Source organism: Pseudochaenichthys georgianus, chromosome 22, assembly GCF_902827115.2.
Source record: "Pseudochaenichthys georgianus chromosome 22, fPseGeo1.2, whole genome shotgun sequence".
In the NCBI taxonomy this organism is placed as follows: domain Eukaryota; kingdom Metazoa; phylum Chordata; class Actinopteri; order Perciformes; family Channichthyidae; genus Pseudochaenichthys; species Pseudochaenichthys georgianus.
The window spans coordinates 10,093,851-10,115,582 of NC_047524.1; the positions used below are offsets into that span (position 1 = coordinate 10,093,851).

Below are 21,732 nucleotides of genomic sequence, written 5' to 3' on the forward strand. Positions count from 1 at the left end.
ATTAATCAAGTCTAACCGGATGTGTATCTGTTGTTGAGTTTTATGTGTTTTAAAGACCCATCTAAGGAGAGGCATTGCAAATAAGCTCAGGCTATAACCGTTTTGCTGTGTTGCATTGGTTTATGTTACATCTGTCCCTATTCAAATAAACATTAAATAAATAAATGGACGAGCATTTTGAGAAACATTCTCATTGGCTTTATTGTTGAGAGTCAGATAAGAAGATAGATTCCACTCTCATGCTGGTAGAGTAAATATGAAACTGAAGCCAGTAGCTGCTAAGCTCAGCTTGGTTTAGCAGTATTTGGACATTGGCAACATAAGCAAACACTCACACAATTGCCATTCTGATTCAAATGTTGCTAAATCCTGATTGGCACATGACATTATTCTACATTACCTTTTAGCCTTGCTCACTTCAAACTGATGAGAAAAGCACAGAACAAAATGAAAGTTAGCGAAATAACTCAACCTTTCTAACTTCGGCAAAACATGTTGTGTTGATTGATTGAAAATGTGTTTTTAAGGGCGTTTAAAGTGAGATATGTTTGAGGATTGTAACTGATGATGTTACATATCCTTTAGTGCTTTAATCAGGTTTGGAGATGCAAAGCTAATTTCAATTACCTGCTTTTAAACAGTCTTTTATTGCAAAGGTTCCTTATTGTGTAAAAACCTGATAAGTGGCTGAAGGAGAAGAGCTGCTCATTATATCAAAAATCCTGCAGGAAGATGCTTCAGGGCATCCTTTCATACGCCCTTAGGCCTTTTTTTTAATTAAAACTGAAGTATATTGCTTTCTCACTATTCCTTCTAGTGTTATTTGAAAGACGACACAAAGTTCAGAGGTGTCTTGCTGACGTCACACAACTGCGTAGCTGGATCCAAGTTCATGCGGTCCCTCCAAACACTGCGGTTGTCTTACTTTTTATTTCCATGATCTCATTACATTTTCCAGGGAGATCAAGGAGCAGTTTTTTAAAGGGACAAAGGATATTCCTGTTCTGACTTATTCAGAAGGCTCCCATCAGCCCCAAACACACACACTCTGCTGCTGACCACCACTATCAGCTGGGTAGGGGTATTAATAACTCTTTATGCTCCATTTTTCCAGGAAGACGGAAGCAGGATAAAATGTCAGTTCATTGTTCCCCTTCCAGGAAGTAAGAGTACCACGATAGCACAATCTGTCAGGCTTTTGGCCTAGCGCAGAAACTCTGATGGACTATTCCGGGTACAAGGTAATCAAACTCGACCTATTGGCTCAATGATAATACCGTGCATAGCAAATCACCCGAGAAGTTCCCATTGTGTCAGTGATCAAAAAGTTGTTTATTCCTGTAAATGTCCCAGTTCCCCATTAGAGCTTTTCTACTGAACCACATTTTATTAGTCTTGTATCATTGTGGCGCGTGTTTATGGGTCGAGCGTGAGGAGTTTCTTCCAGACTTTAATAGGCTGTACTATCCTGGATATTCCTTCAATGGTAAAAAGCCCCTAAACATGTGTAGGTCAAACAAGAGTTTTCTAAAATGAATCACATTTAAAAAAAATCGTTTTTACAAAAATAACATTTCAAGAACTTCGAAATTAAAGCAGTTTAGTGCTCAGGAATTAGCTTTTGTTTTAACGGAGTCAGATTGCGTGTGAACAAGTTGAAGACAGGAAATAGCATGGTTCCTGTTCTCACTTCTACATGTAGGCATTTGATACATGTATCTGTGCTAGTTGAGAGAATGAGAGATTATGTATGCGAAAGATGCCGAGCAGGAAGTAACACTGCTCTTCTGTAACCACTGCAGGTGAAATGAGTGGGGAAAATAGAAGGGGGTTTCACATAAAGGAAAATGAAAGCAGTCTTGGAAACACTATAAATCGCTAAAGGATTACCCATGTAAACTACTTATTTACCACGTCTTGTACCATAAAAGATGCAGTTACTCTTCAGTCAATTATTTTCACAGCAGTCACACAGTTGGATAGCAAATTCAAATGTTTATTTACAGCCTCCGTAATCATCACAGAGAAAAGTGGTCTAAATACAAAAAAACAAGAGAAAGATGGCGGCTAATCTCCCTGAGCTTTACAAAAACAATGTGGGAACTGTAGGTGACAGGAGAAAGAGATGTTCTGTACACAGCCCTAATGCCACTCAATGAGAATTTACAAAACAGACATATCTCAATCATGCTTCTACAACAGCATTTCATATTGTGTACACAAGTGACATTTTCTACAACTTAGAAGACTTCTTTGACAAACAATGAGTGAACAAAAGAACACCAACTTCTGAAATTGACAAAGAAAAAACACATTACTACCAGAGAACATATACAATTTCCCATCAACAGCTTATGGCAAACATCAGGATTAATTATTGTGAACTAATGCGTTTAATACTGTCAGCTATAACCCAACTTATTTGTGAACTATGTCCTATGAAGTCTCCATGATCTGAACTTCATGATGTCAAAAAGGAAAAGGAAGACTAGCAGAGACTTTCCGTTCAGGTGGGTACAGCTCAAAGTGATTCTCAGTCTGTGCCTTTCTAAAAAAGTAAGCCAAACCCATAGTAAAAACAAGATCAGCGCACTACAAGGCCTCAGGTTGGGCTCAGTACAAGTATTTACACATCCTTCATCTGGTCTGTACATTGCTTCATCAATTGTTTTCTCAAAAATAACACTCTCTCCTGGCTCAGCTTTACCCTTTTGAACAGTACACCTGCTAGCCTCAGATGTTGTTCTTACTGTAATATTTTTGCTTTGTCATACGGCTCAAAGGGGCCAATTTGATGACGAGAGCATCATTGCATGACTGTGTCCTTACTGCACAACAAGCTTTTGTACAATGAATGCGTCGCATAAGCATAGCAGGTCATGCTGGTTTTATTTTCTTCCACTTCTCTAAAAATGATTTCATATTGCCTTTTCACTGTGAATGCCTGACTTTCTCTTTTGCTGGGTGGGGGGGTTGGATTCCGCTAACATTTTACACAAAACGCCCACTTCTCAACAAACAGACAAATCACAAAACATACACTTCTCAGAAACAAATCTATGGGCAGCAGTGGCAATCACAATAACTAACATCCAGAAACTGACAGCAAAGGTATGGACATTGTTACTGTAGACGATAATCTCCACGGGAACCACAATAAATCTGTATGCCAGTATGAAATCTCTGGGGTCATGACGCCAGCCATTTTGGAGTAAAGCACAGAGCAGTTGCAGCCCCCTGCAGTGTAAGAGCTGTCCATGGAGCACCGAGCTGCCGCTGTCCAACAGGACATCTGTTATGGGCTGAGACACACATGGTGGTGGGCATGGTTTGGTTGTGCATGTCAGTCCTTTTCAAGTCCGGTTTTGCGGGTTTGAAGTCCAGGAGGACAAGTTATTGTGTGAGAGTGTGTCACCTGGGTGTATTGCTTCTCTTTTGGGATTGATGGCTTTGGTGTCAAGGGCAACGAGATGGCATCGCAACACTGAATCCGTGTCTGCCAGCTTGTTGGGAGTGCTGAGGTGCAGTGTAACCAGGAAAAGAGGAAAGAAAGAGGAAAATGGGGCAGGATGAGTGCTGCAACACAGCCTCTACTGCTGAGAATTCTGTGTTGGCTGTCCATTTTGGATGTTGCCATTATTCTGCTCCTCCTCCTCTTCTTCCTCCTCCTCTTCTTCACTGACCAGAAACTCCTCTGGAGGCCAGCGAAGCTCCCCACTCTCGACTTCTCCCTCTGTCGGCTCAACCACGATGGATGGCAGACGATCTTTGAGTTTACAGCAGCGCTCAAAGTCTGAGGGGTCCGGGAAGATCTGGAGAGCAAAGAAAAGAGGGGAAAATACTAATTACTTTCAATAATCTCAGGCGTTAATACAGTCTGTATTCTGAATGGCAGAGGATGTCGTTTCAAGCCAGGAGAATACGCTGTCCCCTTTTGTAAGGCAAGAAATTATTTGTGCGCATATTTCTGATCAGTGCCAAGTATACCAGAACTTAATCTTGAACCTTGCAGAAGTATTGCAGGCACCACTACGAGGCTAAACAACTGTGAAGGAAGTGATGCGAAGACTAAACATCTGTGAAGGGAAGTGGTTGCTTAAGATCCCAGTGGCATACCTGCTCTTGCCCAGCCCACATTCTTCTAAAAGCCAAGCTAGCTTTCCACATAGGTGCTCACCCAATAACAAATTGCAAAATAACTTGTTACACTGGTGACTGTGTACGGGTAAATGAGGCATGTCTAGCAAGACTTACAGGAAATGCTGCATCATGTTAAATCTAATGCTTTAAAGGCACTGTGCCGAGCAGCTCGTAGCTGCTTACCAACTTCAAATCCAGTACCACATCACCAAATGCTCAGAAGATTACAAGAACAAAACCAGGTCATTTCAAATCCACAGTAAAAACACGAAAAAGGTTGAAGGTTTACTGGGACGGGATTTGTGTACAACTAAAATAAAAGTCAGCCGTAAGTGCTGAATATTTAATATTAATGTAGAGATGGAAAAAAGGTTTAGGAAAGAACATCAAAATCGGCCGCGTTCTCTGCAAATACAGTATGATACCTCTGCTTATAAACATCTCTCTCAAATGTTTGGATCCAAACTGAAGGGCATGAGAGACATTTGGACAAGAGAGATTACATACATTCCCTGTACTGGCAAGATTGGATATCAAACTCAGACTTTCTGTTCTCAGGAACCGGAGAGCTGGCCCAGGGGAAAAGGCTTGCCACTCCTTGTCCAAGAACAGCATTTGTTGCTGTTGTTTGGATAAAATGGATGAATATTTTTAGACCTGCATATTTCACTCCAAGACATTGGAGGGGGAGGAAGGGGGGGGTTCAGCAATTTCGCTGTCTGGGCAGAGAGCCGAGTGGAAAGAAAGCATTAGAAGAAGCAGGAGAGAGACCGTGACGAGAGGGGAAGAGATAGAGGGGATCCAGCTGTGTCCAAGTCTTCATGAATTCCATAGGAGATGGATGAGTAGAGGAAAAAGACAAAAATGCTATAAATATCCCTTGTGAATGTTAGAGTGTGTTAGGTTATAGAAGCATGTATATGTTTTTCAGTAGCTTTTACATTTTCCAAAAGTAGCTGCTTATAGAACCACGCTAAGAGGTGTGATTATAAGCGTGGGTGTGCATGTCTGTTCAAGTCTAATGCCTGTGTGTATCTCCATATTCTCACCTGCATCACCAATCCTCACTGTGTGTCAGCACCAAGGGGAATTAGTAGAATGACCTTGCCTTTGGACTCATAGCCAACACATGTCATAACTTGTTTCACTTCTAGTGGCAGGAAGCAGCGACATCGGCAAGGCACAATACAGGCTATTTCAGGATCTTCTGTGGGAGTAAGGTTGGGGTCAACCTTATATCTGAATCCCGACATTGCCTTTTGAGATGATGATTCCATAAATCAGTAACCATTTCCTCATCCTTCTTCACTAGTAGATCAACATTCATTTCAAAACGTTTTCCTAGATGCAGCTGGAATTTAGTTTTCACACAAATTGTGTCAAAGCCCCCGGGACCCGTTACTGAGGAAGTGACTGGAGGCAACATCACTGCTTCTCTAAGGAGTGACTGGGACCTTGGGCAAATGGCCGAGGTGAGTAAATACAAAATAGGGATGGAAAGAGTGAAGAAGCAGCAGCCTCCTTTTCTCTCCCTCATCCGCTCCTCATTCACACAGCTGGGGTGTGAACTGGAGAGGAAGCCAGGCTCTTCCTCCGGGTCAGTCTATTTCCTTTCAAAGTTGACATCTACATACAGTACTGAAGGGCATTACAAGGCCACTGCATTAGGTTTATGAATGCAAACCTTTCAGATAATAATTGACATCCATTTCTATGAGATTATTTATCTTAAAAATAGACAATTACCTTTCAGGCCTGTTAAATGAGAAGCCTCAGCTTTTTTGAAGAATATGTTGTTACCCATGCGGTTAAAACACCATTGGCACCTCTGAACCCACAGCCTCGATGCTTCATTAACCTTCCTTTCAAAAATAATAAGTGGTCTTTAATTATCAAACCATTATTTTGAAAAGATGCTGATACAAAAGAGGTCTCTTTAAAAATCCTACTAAACACTGAGGACAACTGAGACACAAAAATAAGCAAGCAGCTGTGTGTTTAAGTAGTTTAGTTTCCAAGATGGTCCTGTTGAGCTGACAGTAAAACAAAGCCGCTGGCGACACCTTGTCAAGACCACCTGATGGCCGCTTTCTCTCCTCCCTCTCAATCTGCAGGTTTCATTCCTGTGACAGGCTGCAGTAAATCACACTATTGCTCACACTTCTCGTATGTTAATGTTGGGACAAACCTCCAATGTCTCCAACGTAATAGATGATGAACAATAAGGGTTTATTGAAATGTTTCCTTAGCCTTCCATTCATTATTTAGTTTTTCTGGGTATGGGATCATGTAAGTGGCATTTCAGTGTGCACATGTCCTACCTGAAAGGAGAGTCTGTCCTTGCTGGGGCTGAGCCTCATGTCCTCCATGGGGGTGCTGTTGATCATCACCTCAGTCATATCTCGGCCGGGAACAAACACTGGGCTGCGGGGTAAAAAGAAAAAATAAGTTTGATTAGATGCTGTGCAATAGGCCTCAAGATCCAAATGAAAAGAGAAAGCATGCCATCCCAAGAGGGCATGTACGTGCAGCCTTTTAACGCTAAAACATTTGTGTTGATTAAAAGTGATTTTTAATCATTTCCCTTATAGATTTCCTCCCTATTTCGAGTCATACTAAAGAGGGACAGGTTACACTGAATAATTACTAAAAGTCCTTAAAAGTCAATAATTGAATGGAACAAATATTAAAGATAACCATCAAATGTTGTATACGCCCAAGTCATGGTTTTGTTCCTCTGCACATGTTGACCACAGCAAACCAAACATCCAGTTTGTGCACTGCAAAGCTGCACAGAACACAATATGGCTTGCATAAGGTGTCCGTTTCCAAATGCAGGCTGATGTGCTCTTGCAGTGGCAACCAGAAAACAGTTATTGTGAGAGTGTGCTGGGGGCGTGTTGTGGTGGAACTTGATGCACTCAATTCCATCAAAGCGTGGCCAAACTTACCATTTTGGAATAAAATCACAAAAGGGTTGTTTATTCATGTTCAGTGCATTCATTATCCAGAGTTGTTGTAGAAAAAATATTCAACAAAATAATGTCTTGAAGCAGGGCCTGGACTGACAGATGCGTCTTGAGACAAGATGCTGAGCGACCTTCTCACGCTCTCTATCTAAAGCCTGCTACCTTGTGGTCAGTGGCCACAGGCCTGTGGTGTGTGTAGTCACTGGCTATATGGAACAAGACAAACAGAACACGACAAAAGACTAACATTATCTGGTTTAATGGAATTGTTTTGTTTTTTTAGGGAAGAGTTGTGTGGCCTTTGCTTGACCTAGTTTGAATCATAAATATAAATATTTATTTTTGGACCACAGCACGGTGAAAATTATAACGTAGTGATGATTAAAAATATGGTTTTGAAATAAGGACCAATTATGTTAACATGTGTTCAGAGAAATGTATTTTACCATTCACCGGTTTTATTCACATCAAAACAGCGTATGACTCATACAAAACTCACGCTCAGAATACTCTTCTTGGAGAAATCTATAAATATCCATGTTTACTGGAACATGAATTATCTTAAATTTAAAAAGAGGTTTATCTTACACAAACTGTCACAGAGAACTGTGGTGGACACATAATATCTTTATGAATTAGGGTTTCATTTGATTGAAAAGTAAGACCAAGGTAACTGAGGAAATTCGATAATCCTCTTTGGTATGACATAAAGTTTATGGAAGCACATTATTTAATAGATAGATCTTGTTTTGGTCTCAACAGTTTGCTGACCAAATCTTCTCCCTTTTTGCATTTTACATCAAATTCTTGGAAGTGTAATTTAGTAAAAGTTAGGGCTCCATTCATGGCTTTCTGATATAGCCTATAGAATGAATGAATGACACATTGACGATGTTGTGGAAAACCTGCAGTCATCAAAGAGAAGTCAATACCAAAGAACATTTAACACACATTCATCCTGAGGAGCAGAGTGTCATGTGACATGAGTCACTCATGGCCAGAGATCATTAACCCCTAAAGCAATGGCATCTATCAATCAGTTTTTCCATCCCTACATTTACACACCCCTCATCTCCCTCATGAGGAAACACTGACACAGCATTTAAAGGCTTCTGGTTGAATCTACGTAAAGTAACCTTTACTGCACCAGTTAGAGGACATGGCTTACTTGACCAAAAGACTAGACGGATGTCCAAATATGAAAAAGGAGGGGGCTTGAAGGAACGCAAGGTTAAACATGGAAATAATAATGTCAGCCGCGGCTGCTCTTAAACTTATTTCATCTTTAAGTGGGATGCAGAGAGGGCGGAGGTGGGGACGGAGGGAGGAACAATGACAGTGAAGACCTGAGGAGAAGAGGAGCAGGAGGGAAGGGAAAGAAAGATAAACACTCAGGCCTTGCCAGTCATATTTCTGTTCGGGGATCGTATAAACATCCTGCTCGGCTAAGAATAACAGAACATCGGCCTAATAAAACATAAAGGGGCACAATGAGGAGGAAGTGGGGGTGCACAAGTAACAAGTTAACCTAGGAGGAAACAAACATGGACCACAGTCCCATCTATTACTGCTGTGTGTCATGCAGGGCTGATGAGTGCGTCCCTCACACAGAGATGAATACTTTATTCCTTAAGGAGCCGTTAAGTGTTTTACAAGTAACCTGTATATGTTTGATGTAAGATCAGCATGGACCACAGCTAGTTCAAAGTAAGCTCAATAGAATACATCAGCACTAGCATGTTTCTAATGGCCTTTATTGATCAATGACGACAGTGGCTGATGATGACGACAGTAACCCTCTGTAACTCCTGACCCACATACAATAACGCTCCTCCTAATGCCACGGCACAGATAGACAGCATGTAAGAAGTTTAGTCATGTACAGACTGAGTGTCCAAAGCCCGTATCGGAAGGATTACTGAAGTTCAAAGCTAAAACTGTTTGTCAATTATAAATACATCAGCAACAAAAGCGCTGACCCAGTGTTTAGCAGCCATTTCTACTTTTACAACAACTACCTCACCTCATTATAGTGAAAAGTAGCACTCGCTTCATGTTATAGCAATTCATACACGGGCAGTCACATTTTAACAGAACTAGGTGTTAAAGTCAGTACTGCCATCTGCCACACTGGCTTTACACCTTTATCTAGGACCGCTAAAAAAAAAAAAACATTCTGTAAGATGCTCAAAGACTCAGTCATTACTGTAAGGGAAACTTCTGTGTAGCAGCAATGCAGTGGGAGTCACCGACTCAGGAAAGAGACACGGTAGAGCAGGAGCTTTGATGTCAAACACTGGAGGTTTGATTGGAGTTTCGGCCGGAGGATTCACATCACAAGTCACAGCAGTCACGGTCTGACTGCACGTGTGGTTTGCCACATCAATTCTGGCGCGCCTCTCTCTCGTTAGCCCATTTAACTGGTTTCACTGAGAGTAATCAACATATTTTGATAAGATAGTTTAAACAGTTGGGCACACTGAGATGTCATACCTTGGAGTCCACAAACAACAAAGGAGGAAGTGTCCCAGTGCACCCACAACAACAGACCATCTGCGACCTAGTGTTGCCCGGTCACAGAATGGGAACAATAACATTCTGGCTGAAGCAGCCTAAGTCCTTAAAGGAGATAAACAGACGTCAGGGTTGGTCCTGTACGTCATATCTAGGAGTCTAGGTCAATAATTTCGCTAACAATTACCCAAGCATGGCCCCGGGTTCATCCACCCGTCTTAAGGCTATAAAAAGCCCAAGGCCATGCTTGCTCCTGTCTGCTGGAAAGTAGTGGCGATGACAAGAGCCAAGTGGTCTCCGCAACAATCTCACTCCACAAGAGGGAGAATATGCATGATGCGTTATCAACATTGTTTCCCCTCTGCCACCCCACAGTTCCTACTACAGCCATCATAAATCTCAGCCTGTGTGGAGACAGGGCAAAGTTACTGACGTGCCATGCCGGAGTCACACAGCTGCGCAGGTATGTGGGTGGTGCGGGGACGCAGTAAGACCCCCAGGAGTGTGATGGAATGAATGGGTTGTATCCAGATACCTATGGGTTGAGTCTACCGCTGAAATGAAATCATGGATCAGCTAGTGCTCCAGTGCCTTGTGGTAATCTATAAGTGATGGGTGTGAGAATGAACATCTTATTGACCTTATCTGTCTAGCAGCTTGCACTTAGTTTTCATATGATGCCATGCATACAAGTGAGATGAGCTCCAGCTATTGTTGTCAGAAAAATGTCTTCCTGTTCAGACAAATGGAAAACCACAGTGTAGGTTAACTCGCAGCATCCAAATCTAATAACGCACAAAGATTTTTAGACATACCTCTGAAAAATAAAAGTAAAAGCCTTTTTTAATAAACATTTGTTCATAAAAGTAACATCACAGACAAGATAACATTGATCTAGTGTTAGTAGGCACACACTAGAGAGCAAAGTGTGGTTACAGTAAAGAGGTCGAGCATGAATTTCCTGGTAGAGACAGCCAGAAGCCTGCTGAGGTTTGAACAGTGCTCGAAAACAATGTTTCAAAGCATCTTGCATATCCTCTCTACAGACAGGAAAACAATCGGCAGGTATGAGAACAGAAAGGCTTATAACCCACTCTCTGTTTCAAGAAGTACATCAACAAGTGAGAGTACTGAATGGCACAAGGAAATGTAAAAAGTGTCACTGATAATAGATAGATAAGGAGCAGAGTGCATCTCTTCTTAAATTGCACCTGCAGTATTAAAGACCAAAGAATGAATGCAGGGTCTTACTTTATCTGAGGATACAGCAAAGTAAGCCTATGCGTTTCAACTTTCAACATTGAAAAATAAAAAGGAATACAAGTAGGCCTATTTAAGTGCATTTCATCCCTAACAATTGCTGACAGAAAACACTGTGTGACCACTGTGACCTTTGAGAATGGTCATATCAAATGCAGGCAACTTATGAAGTGGGAATCTGACAATCATTTCCTAAAAATAAATTGAGACCTAGAATAACATTTAAAATATCCAAGCCGTGTGACATGACATTTCCAACTCCAGGGGCAACACCTGACAGAACATCTTAAAAGGAAACAAGAGTGGGTGTAACAAAGGTGTCATATTCTGAGGGAAATCACCAAGCAAAACAAACCACAACTTTATTGTTCTTACCGGTCAGGAGCAAAGCCAACAAAAGCAGTGTTTGATACATGATTTAGTAATGTCTATCAGGCACAAGGCAAGCATACCTCAGCTGCTAACATGTGGACAGGTGAAACTGGAAAAGATGCGAGTACTCACCAATATATATGCGGGGGGAAAACAGACATTAATTCACACCTGCTGCCAATTCTGCTGATTGGGGAATCTAATGACAGCCGGGGACTACTTTTTCTCTTTCTTTCCTCTCTCCACGGCAGCACAGCACAGCACGTTCACGTAAACCGAAAGTAACTCTGCGGGGAAAGAAGTCTGAGAACAAAACACAGCTCTATAATTTGGTGCGTCTGATCATCACCTCAGCTGTGTTGAGTATTTATGCGAGAGGCGTCTGCTTGTTCAGCCGGAGACACACCTCCTCTCTGCACGGGCCAAAAAACCTCAATGGCAGCGCATAACCAGCAGGAGCCAATCAGAGCACAGGTGACTCGACCCCTCCGCCCCTCGAGCCCTGATGACGGCAGCAGCGACTGAACCTTCTCATTGGGAATGGGCAAGAAGATACTGCATGATGCTATTGATTTGTAGTCTCCAAGGCAACAAAATGACAGTCTAACCCTCTCTTGAATGACAAAAAAACACACTGATTCGCTTGTTAGGTAACGCGTGACATTTATCCAAATGAGGAGGGATAGAGCTCCACTGCCTGAATTCATTCACAAATATATTCCAAGGGCAAGTCAATGTCTGCAGCAGCAATGGATGGTTCTCTTCCTGCAGAGTTTTGCCTTTTAATTTACATTATAAACAAAGCTTGCAGAGTAGTCTACACACACAGGCTGTTTTGTGAATTTTAAAAATGATGTCCTTAAAGTATAATAAGCCTGATTTTCCAACACCTCACCTTGTTTACACTATGGCCAGGACCTTTAGCACAACGTTGAAATGCACACCTTATAAAAAGCCCAGTTGTTATTTACCCTGCACGCATTGTACTGCGTACATTTGGCTCAGAGAAGGCAGGTGCACATGAGGTTCTGCAGTTTTAGGGATACAGAGTAAATGCAAGTGGTCCTCTACCGCCACCTTGTGACCACCCAATGGTAAGTGTTTGATTTCTTATTTCTATAAATAAACAAACAGTGGTTAAGTAATTAGGAAATGCAGTGCACAGTATGTTATTAATACTATACTGCACTATACTATTCTAAATATTTCATTGGATCCATTATCCTGTTGGTGACATAAACACAACATCATAATTCAGCTCACAGCTTCAGCAAATCTGGCACTTTTCCAATGCCCTTTATTAAAGTGTCCTGGGTGATGGCAGATGGCACACATGCCCGGCAGGGAAGTAAACAGTGTGGAAACAAACAATTCTTGAATCTCATTTTCCAAAAAGCTGAGCGCAGAGTCTTTTTTAAATCTTATACAAACTCCAACTATTTACAAGTCATTTAAAAATGTGTTAATGTTAACATAATGTTTAAACCAACATCATTTAACATTAACTTCTCTTTAGCAAAATGTTGGTTTCACAATTATGCCCAGTTTCCGTACTCAAGGCTTCCTCTCTACTCAGCTAATTCCTGTCAATCATTTGAGCTCACTTCCAATAAAGGAAGTCTTTACTAATAGCAATAATGAAACTTGAACTATTTCCCATGAGCATTTGACTCAAGAAAAAGCAACCCTGAGCAAAATGTAAACTAAAGAGGTTGTAGTAAAACAAACATACAGTGAGAACATGTTTGGATGTATTCACAAAAGCATAAATAACAAGCTTTATTTTCCACAGAAGACATTGTGACACACATTACACTCTTAACATGGCTATCTTCTATTAAAATATCCCTCCTAGGGAGAAACACATGTGGGGTTTAGATTCAAGAGGCCAAGAAGAGGTTGCCTGGTGGCATATCTGAAATATGGTTGGATGTAACAAAGTAAGTTTGTTATAAGATTTGTATAACTCCATAGTGCTCAGAAGTCAGAATTATGGATAAACCTTGGCTAAAATGAACAGTGTTTGGTAATGATGTAAATGCAGCATATCATGCCTGGTGATATTCAGTTGGAGTGCTGATGTTATTTATGGATGTGACTCATTCACTGACATCATCACTTTCTGATGAGCGTCTGTTGTTTTGGTCAAATCTGTCCACTCAGCGTGAACTTCTGCTGTAACATACGGTATGGAGAGTCATAAACAACCTAAGCTATTTATAAACCTATTATTTTTACACATCTTTTTTTTTTTTTACAATTGTACAATGTCTTATATAGATCTCTTGTCTGCAGCTGTGTCAGAGTTTAGCACCCCCTAACAAGAAATGGAATAACAAAATACATGTATTTTGAAATGTTATTACACGCAACATGACCACTGGATGTCACTAGTGTCCATGGAATGGTTAGGGGTTACTGCATGAGCTGCTGTTATGAAGGGGTTGATATTTATTGATCAATTATTGTGCATGGCAGTGATTTATTCAACCTTAAATCTTTCAGTATTCTTAATACCATTAATAATTGTGATGCATGAATTGGCAAACAAACTAGAATTGAGTTTTAAAAATATGATCTAATACATTTTAGGATGAAGTCTTAATTACAAATAGTTTAAAGATGTGTTGCATTGAAGAAAATGTTTAAATACCATTCTTTACCATTATAGAATTATTATGTTTAGTTAATTTAGTTATAGTATGTGTATCTTTTAGTGTAGATTAATAGGATAATTTGAAGAAAAAATCTGTTGAAATCTGTTTTATTAAGTAATTACATTTTTTACATTTCTTCTTCCTGTGATACTGCCAACAACAAAAAAAGTGTGTGTAAATATTCTCTTTTAGTCCTGATGCTCATCTAAGATCACAAATATATTATGTTTAACTAATAAGGACATGTTATAAACCTGAGGTGAAAAACAAAAGAAAAAGACAAAACAAGTCCCTGAAAAACACCACTATAGTCACACTATATATTAATTTAAGCAGTGTTATTCTTCCCTGGATGCTTTCAATGGTTGAGCAGTGAAGGTTTAAGAAAATAAACTCTTCACCTGGTGTTGAGTGAGTGAAATCGGATTACCTGAGCCGGCCAGTTGTCTGTCTGCAGAATGGCGACCCCCTCTGTTCATTTGGAGGATGTGGAGGACAGGCCAGCTGCTTTTATCGCTGCTCCAAATAAACAGCTGCACATCTGGGCAGGCAGAGATGCCGCGGGGGAGCAGAGGGGAGGCTGAGGACCGACTGCACGACGTGTAAATGAACGAGGCCCTGAAGGGGACGGCAGTCGACAAGCACCCGTTGTCCTCTTGGCTGCTTTTCGAAGTAGGCTTAAGTTACATTTTGGTCTCTGAAAGTGCCAAGTCCTTAGTTTCTTTCATAGATGTTTTCTTGTTCTTGTTCTTCATCACTGTTCACTGCATATGCTAATTGTTTCAAGAGAGAGAATAAGAAGTATTCATTGGAGCTGAGTATGTGAAATTGACCTTTCCATGAGAAAAGGATAGGCTACTGCTTGGAAAATTCCAATAAAAAGTATTCTCTTTATCACTGGCAGGAAATGTATTATTGTACGGATCTCTCCTCCCACATTTGTTTGAGTGTTCCCATGTTCTCAGGGTTTTTTTGTTGTATGTGTTTATGTCCATTAGTGTAAGCATGTGCAGGCCTGCAGGTTTATCCTGTGTGGGGACATTGGTGTATTTTTCCCCCATGCATACATGTGTATGTTTGTGCATGTGCGTGTTGCTGGGGGACATTTGATCTCGGGGCTCGCCGCACGCCACGCTTGCTTGCAGGTGGTCTGTCCACACTTGGGGGCTGATCAGATTTAATATTTCATAGGAGTACAGCGCACCCCTGGACGCCATCATTGAGTCCACATGGCTGGCCGGAAAGCTGCTCTGTGAACACTCGACTGAAAAATGCGGTCCTGCCAGCCCCCTCTCCACCATGCTGCTCGCTCACTTGCTGGGCCTCACAATTAAAAGCTAACCACAGCTACAGATGTTGGCAGCTGTCTTTAACCCATGAGATGCACTCTGGAGCTTCAATCTGCTACTTTTAGTGCTAATCGCAGCTGATACAGGTTGACGTTTTTGTGCAAGTACTTGTGTACTAGTAAAAGAAGAAGGCAACATTGCTGAAGGAAATTTGAGACAGCTGCCGAAAGCATTGCATTCGGAGAGTATCCAGGCCATGTAAGCTAACTACATTTTCAGCTCCTCCAGTTTAATACCCCCCCTATCTTTATACACCATATAAACAGGAAACTAAAAGTGTTTATGTCCACCTTGCAAAATCTAATGTTGGGAATCCAAGTTCAGGTCACAATTTTGTCCACCATTCATCAGATTCCAGCGAAGCCAAACCTCTTTCTGTGTTTGCCGTCAGGTATGGTGTAGAGTTGGACTCAGGCCAAAAAGAACACAGTGAATTTCACCGGCACCATTATTCAACAAGGTCAAACCCGACTTAGATTTGAAACCAAATCCAAAACAGGGCATCTTGAAGCGGTTAGGAAACTATTCCAGATCTTAAACAGACCAGGGGGACTGTGTACATCTCCCTAATTGCACATGTCAATTTATGTACAAGCGCTTGGTTTAGTCAAGCTCCATTACTCCCCCCCTTTCTTACTCTGGTGCTGTTTCACTGTCACTGTCTCCTTCTCTTATTCTCTTTCTGACTTACACTCAACTTCCTGGACATGAAAATCTGCACATTATAAGTGTGTGTCGTCTTAACAGAGGCAGGGAGACACACTCTCGTTCAGACACACAGAATGTCAAGGCAAACCAACACCGAGTCACTGAGACAAACCATGTCAGTTCACAGCTTGACAGCTTGTTAATGTTGTGTGACTTCTCCGGGAACAAAGGATGTATTGCAGAAACTCAAGACTGCATGTAATTAATCCGATCCCGGCAATAACTCTCTCAAATATTTACTGTATTCTGCTATCAGGGGTGAGGGAGACAAATGAAGAGCTCGACAAAGACCTCACACAACCATGGGAGTCTGTCTGCTGGCTCCAGAGACTGAGGCGAGCAGAGCAGGTGAAAAGAGATGTTTCTCACTTCTCGACCGTCAGGGCCTATATAATGTTTTAACACACTGACCATAACCCTTTGGGGACCTAACTACAATAATGCTGTCATCACCTGGTTTGAGAGTGGAGGCTTGATGGTGTGACAAAACCGTCCAGCATCCGTGGGAGACTGACCAAAGCAAACACACCGCAGTGAGAGTGTACACTTCAATAACACTTTCTGCGAAGACCACATCTATAGTGCATTTTAAGGGCATTCACATTGTGCACATAAAACATTGACTCTTTTATTGGCCACTAGGGAAGTTAAGTTATTGTGGTGATTCAATTGCAATACTTTCATTTCATAGCCTCTTCTTTCAGCCCTGATTATGGTTTATACTTTTATAAATCTAGCTCCTTTGATGCATTGCTCATTTTTTGGGCTTGATGTTATTTCCTTTCCCCCAAAGTATTTTCGCTGAATGTCAATCCCCATGAATTGATTGGAGGGTCATTCAGATCACCTGTTGGCTCCCGATTAAGAACTGAGAGCAGCTTGGTGCTTTTCCCCTCGACCAATCAGGGTGTCACAACACCCTTTCTTTAGGGCCGTAGAAAGGTAAATAATTGCACACGTCTTTCCTTGATTTAATTCACAACTAAGTTAAACAGAAACATGGTCTTATAGAGCTTTTGAGACTTAATATTAAAAAAATATTAAAAAAACAGCGTTATTTGCATAAGGGAAGAGTTTATTAAGGTTTGTCATCTTTACATTACACACTCATCATTGAATCAAACTCCCTCCCCTTATCATGGACTACATCACACAGACCCTCCTCAGCAGTGGAAATAGAGCTCCTCAGTCCCTGCATGCGGTCTATTTTGGTTTGGAGTAAATAGCAATGTTTTGAAAGCAATCATCTTGCAAACACTTTTACATCTTGGAGTTCGCTAAAAGTAAAGCAATGCTCAGGCAATGTTGACCTAAGTAGGGATAAAAAAACAAGAGTTGTGAAACCCTAGCCCCATATTTCTCTGCATCTGCATCAAGGGAATGGGCCTACTGTACGGATCATTTGTACCTTTAGGCCTATTATTATTGCTTGTGCTTGTATTAATCATTTGTGGTTTTCAACAGTTTATTATGTTGTGAACCGTGGTGTGAAAACACGGCACTAATTGTGCTATGATTAATCCCACTCTATGCGAAAGGAGACTTTTAAAAGCGTTGATGTGAACCATAATGGCTTTAAACACTAGAGGGTAGCCTTTTCAAGCAGGATTTGCTGTTTTCCACTTCACAGAGATACAATTACCCTTCCCCACCAAATATTTCAATAATGGGGAGATAGGGCCATTAAAATACCTTTAAAAGGTCACAGAAAGCCAACTTCAAGGTTTGTTGTCTCACCAGTTCTGAGAGGAGGTTGGGATGTCTTGTGGGCCTCGCAAAGAGGGGGGTCCTGCCATTCTACAGGTTCACAGGAAGGATGGCCGAGCATGTTTGCTCCTGCCATGCACACAATGTTTTCTGAGGAACAGCAGGAGCGGTGGGGGGGAGTGTAAGGGAGGAGGAGAAAAAAGCTCTGAAGGAATCTGGTGGCCACATGTCACCGATGCTGCTCGGGCTGGGATATTGCAGGCTTTCGTGCTAAACGTCGACGCAGGGGCTGAAAATAAACCCCTGTCCAAATACAAGTGTTGACTGGTGAAGACAGGCCCCAGACGAGGGTCCACCAACAACCTCCTCCTTATCTGCCCAGCGCGGGTCCCTCCAGGCCCTCGACCCTGACCTCCAACACCCGACTCGCAACGTCCAACTTTAAAACCAGTTGGGGACTGTACAAAAATGATTGGTTTGGAGAGAAAAATCTCAAAATCGTATATGAATTAAAACATGACAGAATGTAAAATATTGCAATTATACATTGAGAGATGTCATGAAAAATAAATATATAATTAAGATGAAAATATGCTATCGCCCGATATACATGTCCCTTAATTCATTTATTAAATGTCTGACTCCTGTCTCATGTGGAAGTGTTTTCCCAGACAGACTTAATAAGAGCACAGCTTTAAAAAACAAAACGAGAGCCATCTTTGTGGTGTTTCTATTTGATTAAAAAATGTAAAACTGAAAATCGTACAACCTGGGAAGTACATTTAAATACATTTAAATCACCTCCACTTGCGTTCTGAAAGACCTTCCCTTCAGCCAAAAGCAAAGAAAAAAACATAACCCCTCTCCCTGCCTTGACCCCTCTCCTCTCCTAATCATTTTTCTACGATCCCTAAGGCTGACTGATTTGTTATTTTCTTCTTCTGTTTGTTTCCTGTTAAAAAAATTAAGGATTTGCTTTAAAGTGGTTTAAAATGTCGCAATTGATGACAAAATATCATAATCATTGTTGTTTGCAACATTCAACTGCAACAATACCAGCCCTCTGCTGCCACATTAGGAGCAGACATGTCTATATTAGTGTCAGAGGCACCCAGAGCTATGTCACATTACCACACAGTAAAACAGGTTAAAGAGGACCTTAATTGCTTGGTTTCTTGCTGTCCTTTGAAAAGCTCTGTTTTCCCTGGAAGAAATACTTTCCAAAAGCAGACGAGCCGAGGTTGAAGCAGAAGGAGAGAGCCACATCAAACGTGGAGTGTGCATGAATCTGTCAGCAATGAAGGGCTATTACTACAGTAGCAGCACCTAGCCTCGGGGAATATGCTGTCAGCTTCCTCATTAAAAGGCTGACCGGGGCACGAGACAGCCTCAGGTTAGCTCACATTTTCACTCACTCTTTCGCTGTTTTTGTCATTTTCCCCCCAAAATCCAGTGAGTTTAAAGATGAAAAAAGTTGCATTTAACATTTGTACATCAAGCATATTGTGTGTGAGAATGTGGGAGAGGGAGATAGGCCAAGAGTGTGATAAACAGCATATGTGCGTTTGCATCCTGTCAGTGAAATTAGAAAAACAAACACATCAGATCTTAAACAAGCTTACCACATCCAACTTCTGCGAGCAATTAGGAAAGAATCAACGCCATTACGCACTGACTCTGACACGCTATGCCTAAACCCTTCACCTTTCCCAATGAGTAAACACACACATTGGTGATAAAGCTAATGGGGCTACGTCTAACGGCCACATGAGGAGTACGAGAGAGGGAGTGATCCATCTCGATCGTGGGGAACCATCGCCAGCGTCCGGCCCCGGGACAGAGGAACCAGCACAGAGGTTGTGCAGTAGTTAGTGAACCTGTCTGTCTCCTGTCAGACTGCTGTCACACACACATCAAGCCAAGCATCAATACACACCGCTTTTCCAGGTCTATATGCACTGAACGCACATGTTTTGATTGCTGACGGCCATGTCAGGAGTCAAGTAGAGCCTCTTAAAATGTGGCCTGGGGGCAAAGGTCATCCGCTAATGAGTAAAAGCTTCTTTTTTTCCCTTTGTTGGCAGGGAGGGAGTAAGGAAATGTGCTCACTAGGTGGTAAGGAGGTGAGGAGGGGGAGGGAGGGGAGGAGCGAACGTGTGAAGGGATGGGTAGTGGCAGGGGAGAGGAAGGGTGAAAGGGCCGAGCGGGTGGAGGGAGGGGGTGTCAGGAAGTAGAGCGAGAGGGGAGACAAGAGGTGAGGTCTCAGGTGAGAGGGGGTGATAATGATAAACTGTGTTTTTCTGTCGTGTCTGACAAGACGAATAGAGAGATGAAAAGGAAGGGAAGAAAAAAAGAAGAGAAAAAAGCTGAGTTGAGACTTCTGTGGAGAGTTAAAAGTGACTTTCATTAATAGGAAAACATTTAGGTGTTCTTTTTTTCCTAAATTCTACTAAATGTAACATTGAGCACTATCATATTTCCCATTTGAGTGTTGGTACTGAACACTCAAATGAAAAACTCCTGTTTATGTTTAAGTCTAAATCTGAATGCAATGTGTCTCCTCTTGTGGCACTTTGAGGCAACTGTGGGATCTGTGATGTTCGGATAAAAAGTCTAAAGTTAATTTGACTAGGTCAAAGCAGTAAAGTGTTTTTGGGCGGATGGGCCCTTTTTAATGAGTGATGTCTTGTAGGCCTGGCCATTGTGTGGGCTTAATTTGTAGATTTCAGATCATATCTGTACTGTGGGAAGGGTTTAATAATACACTGAAGAAAAATATAAATGCAACACTTTTGTTTTTGCTCCCATTTTTCATGAGATGAACTCAAAGATCTAAAACATTTTCTATATACACAAAATAACCATTTATCTCAAATATTGTTCACAAATCTGAAAAGATCTGTGATAGTGAGCACTTCTCCTTTGCCGAGATAATCCATCCCACCTCACAGGTGTGGCAAATCAAGATGCTGATTAGACAGCATGATTATTGCACAGGTGTGCCTTAGGCTGACCACAATAAAAGGCCACTCTAAAATGTTCAGTTTTATCACACAGCACAATGCCACAGATGTCGCAAGTTTTGAGGGAGCGTGCAATTGGCATGCTGACAGCAGGAATGTCCACCAGAGCTGTTGCCCGTGAATTGAATGTTCATTTCTCTACCATAAGCCATCTCCAAAGGCGTTTCAGAGAATTTGGCAGTACATCCAACCGGCCTCACAACCGCAGACCACGTGTAACCACACCAGCCAGGACCTCCACATCCAGCATGTTCACCTCCAAAATCGTCTGAGACCAGCCACTCGGACAGCTGCTGCAACAATCAGTTTGCATAACCAAAGAATTTCTGCACAAACTGTCAGAAACCGTCTCAGGGAAGCTCATCTGCATGCTCGTCGTCCTCATCGGGGTCTCGACCTGACTCCGGTTCGTCGTCGTAACCGACTTGAGTGGGCAAATGCTCACATTCGATGGCGTCTGGCACGTTGGAGAGGTGTTCTCTTCAGGGATGAATCCCGGTTTTCACTGTTCAGGGCAGATGGCAGACAGCGTGTGTGGCGTCGTGTGGGTGAGCGGTTTTCTGATGTCAATGTTGTGAATCGAGTGGCCCATGGTGGTGGTGGGGTTATGTTATGGGCAGGCGTATGTTATGGACGACGAACACAGGTGCATTTTATTGATGGCATTGTGAATGCACAGAGATACCGTGACGAGATCCTGAGGCCCATTGTTGTGCCATTCATCCACGACCATCACCTCATGTTGCAGCATGAAAATGCACTGCCCCATGTTGCAAGGATCTGTACACAATTCCTGGAGGCTGAAAACATCCCAGTTCTTGCATGGCCAGCATACTCACCGGACATGTCACCCATTGAGCATGTTTGGGATGCTCTGGATCGGCGTATACAACAGCGTGTTCCAGTTCCTGCCAATATCCTGCAACTTCGCACAGCCATTGAAGAGGAGTGGACCAACATTCCACAGGCCACAATCAACAACCTGATCAACTCTATGCGAAGGAGATGTGTTGCACTGTGTGAGGCAAATGGT

At 42.0% G+C, this 21,732-nt stretch overlaps 1 protein-coding gene across 1 annotated transcript; it reads right to left on the reverse strand.

The window, feature by feature from the left end:
• Positions 1 to 1,975: 1,975 nt before the first annotated feature.
• On the reverse strand, positions 1,976 to 11,633 carry lbh (LBH regulator of WNT signaling pathway). The gene is made up of 3 exons (XM_034112031.2): positions 11,388 to 11,633; positions 6,462 to 6,564; positions 1,976 to 3,812 (listed from the first exon to the last, which is right to left on the reverse strand). The coding sequence occupies exons 1-3, from the start codon at positions 11,414 to 11,416 to the stop codon at positions 3,591 to 3,593; spliced, it is 354 nt and encodes a 117-aa protein (XP_033967922.1). The 5' UTR covers positions 11,417 to 11,633; the 3' UTR covers positions 1,976 to 3,590.
• Between the last annotated feature and the right edge of the window lie 10,099 nt (positions 11,634 to 21,732).

What these genes read in the sequence shown, in the direction of transcription:
- lbh (XM_034112031.2), bottom strand. Translation starts at nt 11,416, where the DNA reads ATGTCTGTTTTCCCCCCGCATATATATTG. An exon ending in TTCCCCCCGCATATATATTG is followed by an intron (nt 6,565 to 11,387) that starts GTGAGTACTCGC and finishes TTTACCCCGCAG; the next exon opens with CCCAGTGTTTGTTCCCGGCC. An exon ending in AGGACAGACTCTCCTTTCAG is followed by an intron (nt 3,813 to 6,461) that starts GTAGGACATGTG and finishes TTTGCTCTCCAG; the next exon opens with ATCTTCCCGGACCCCTCAGA.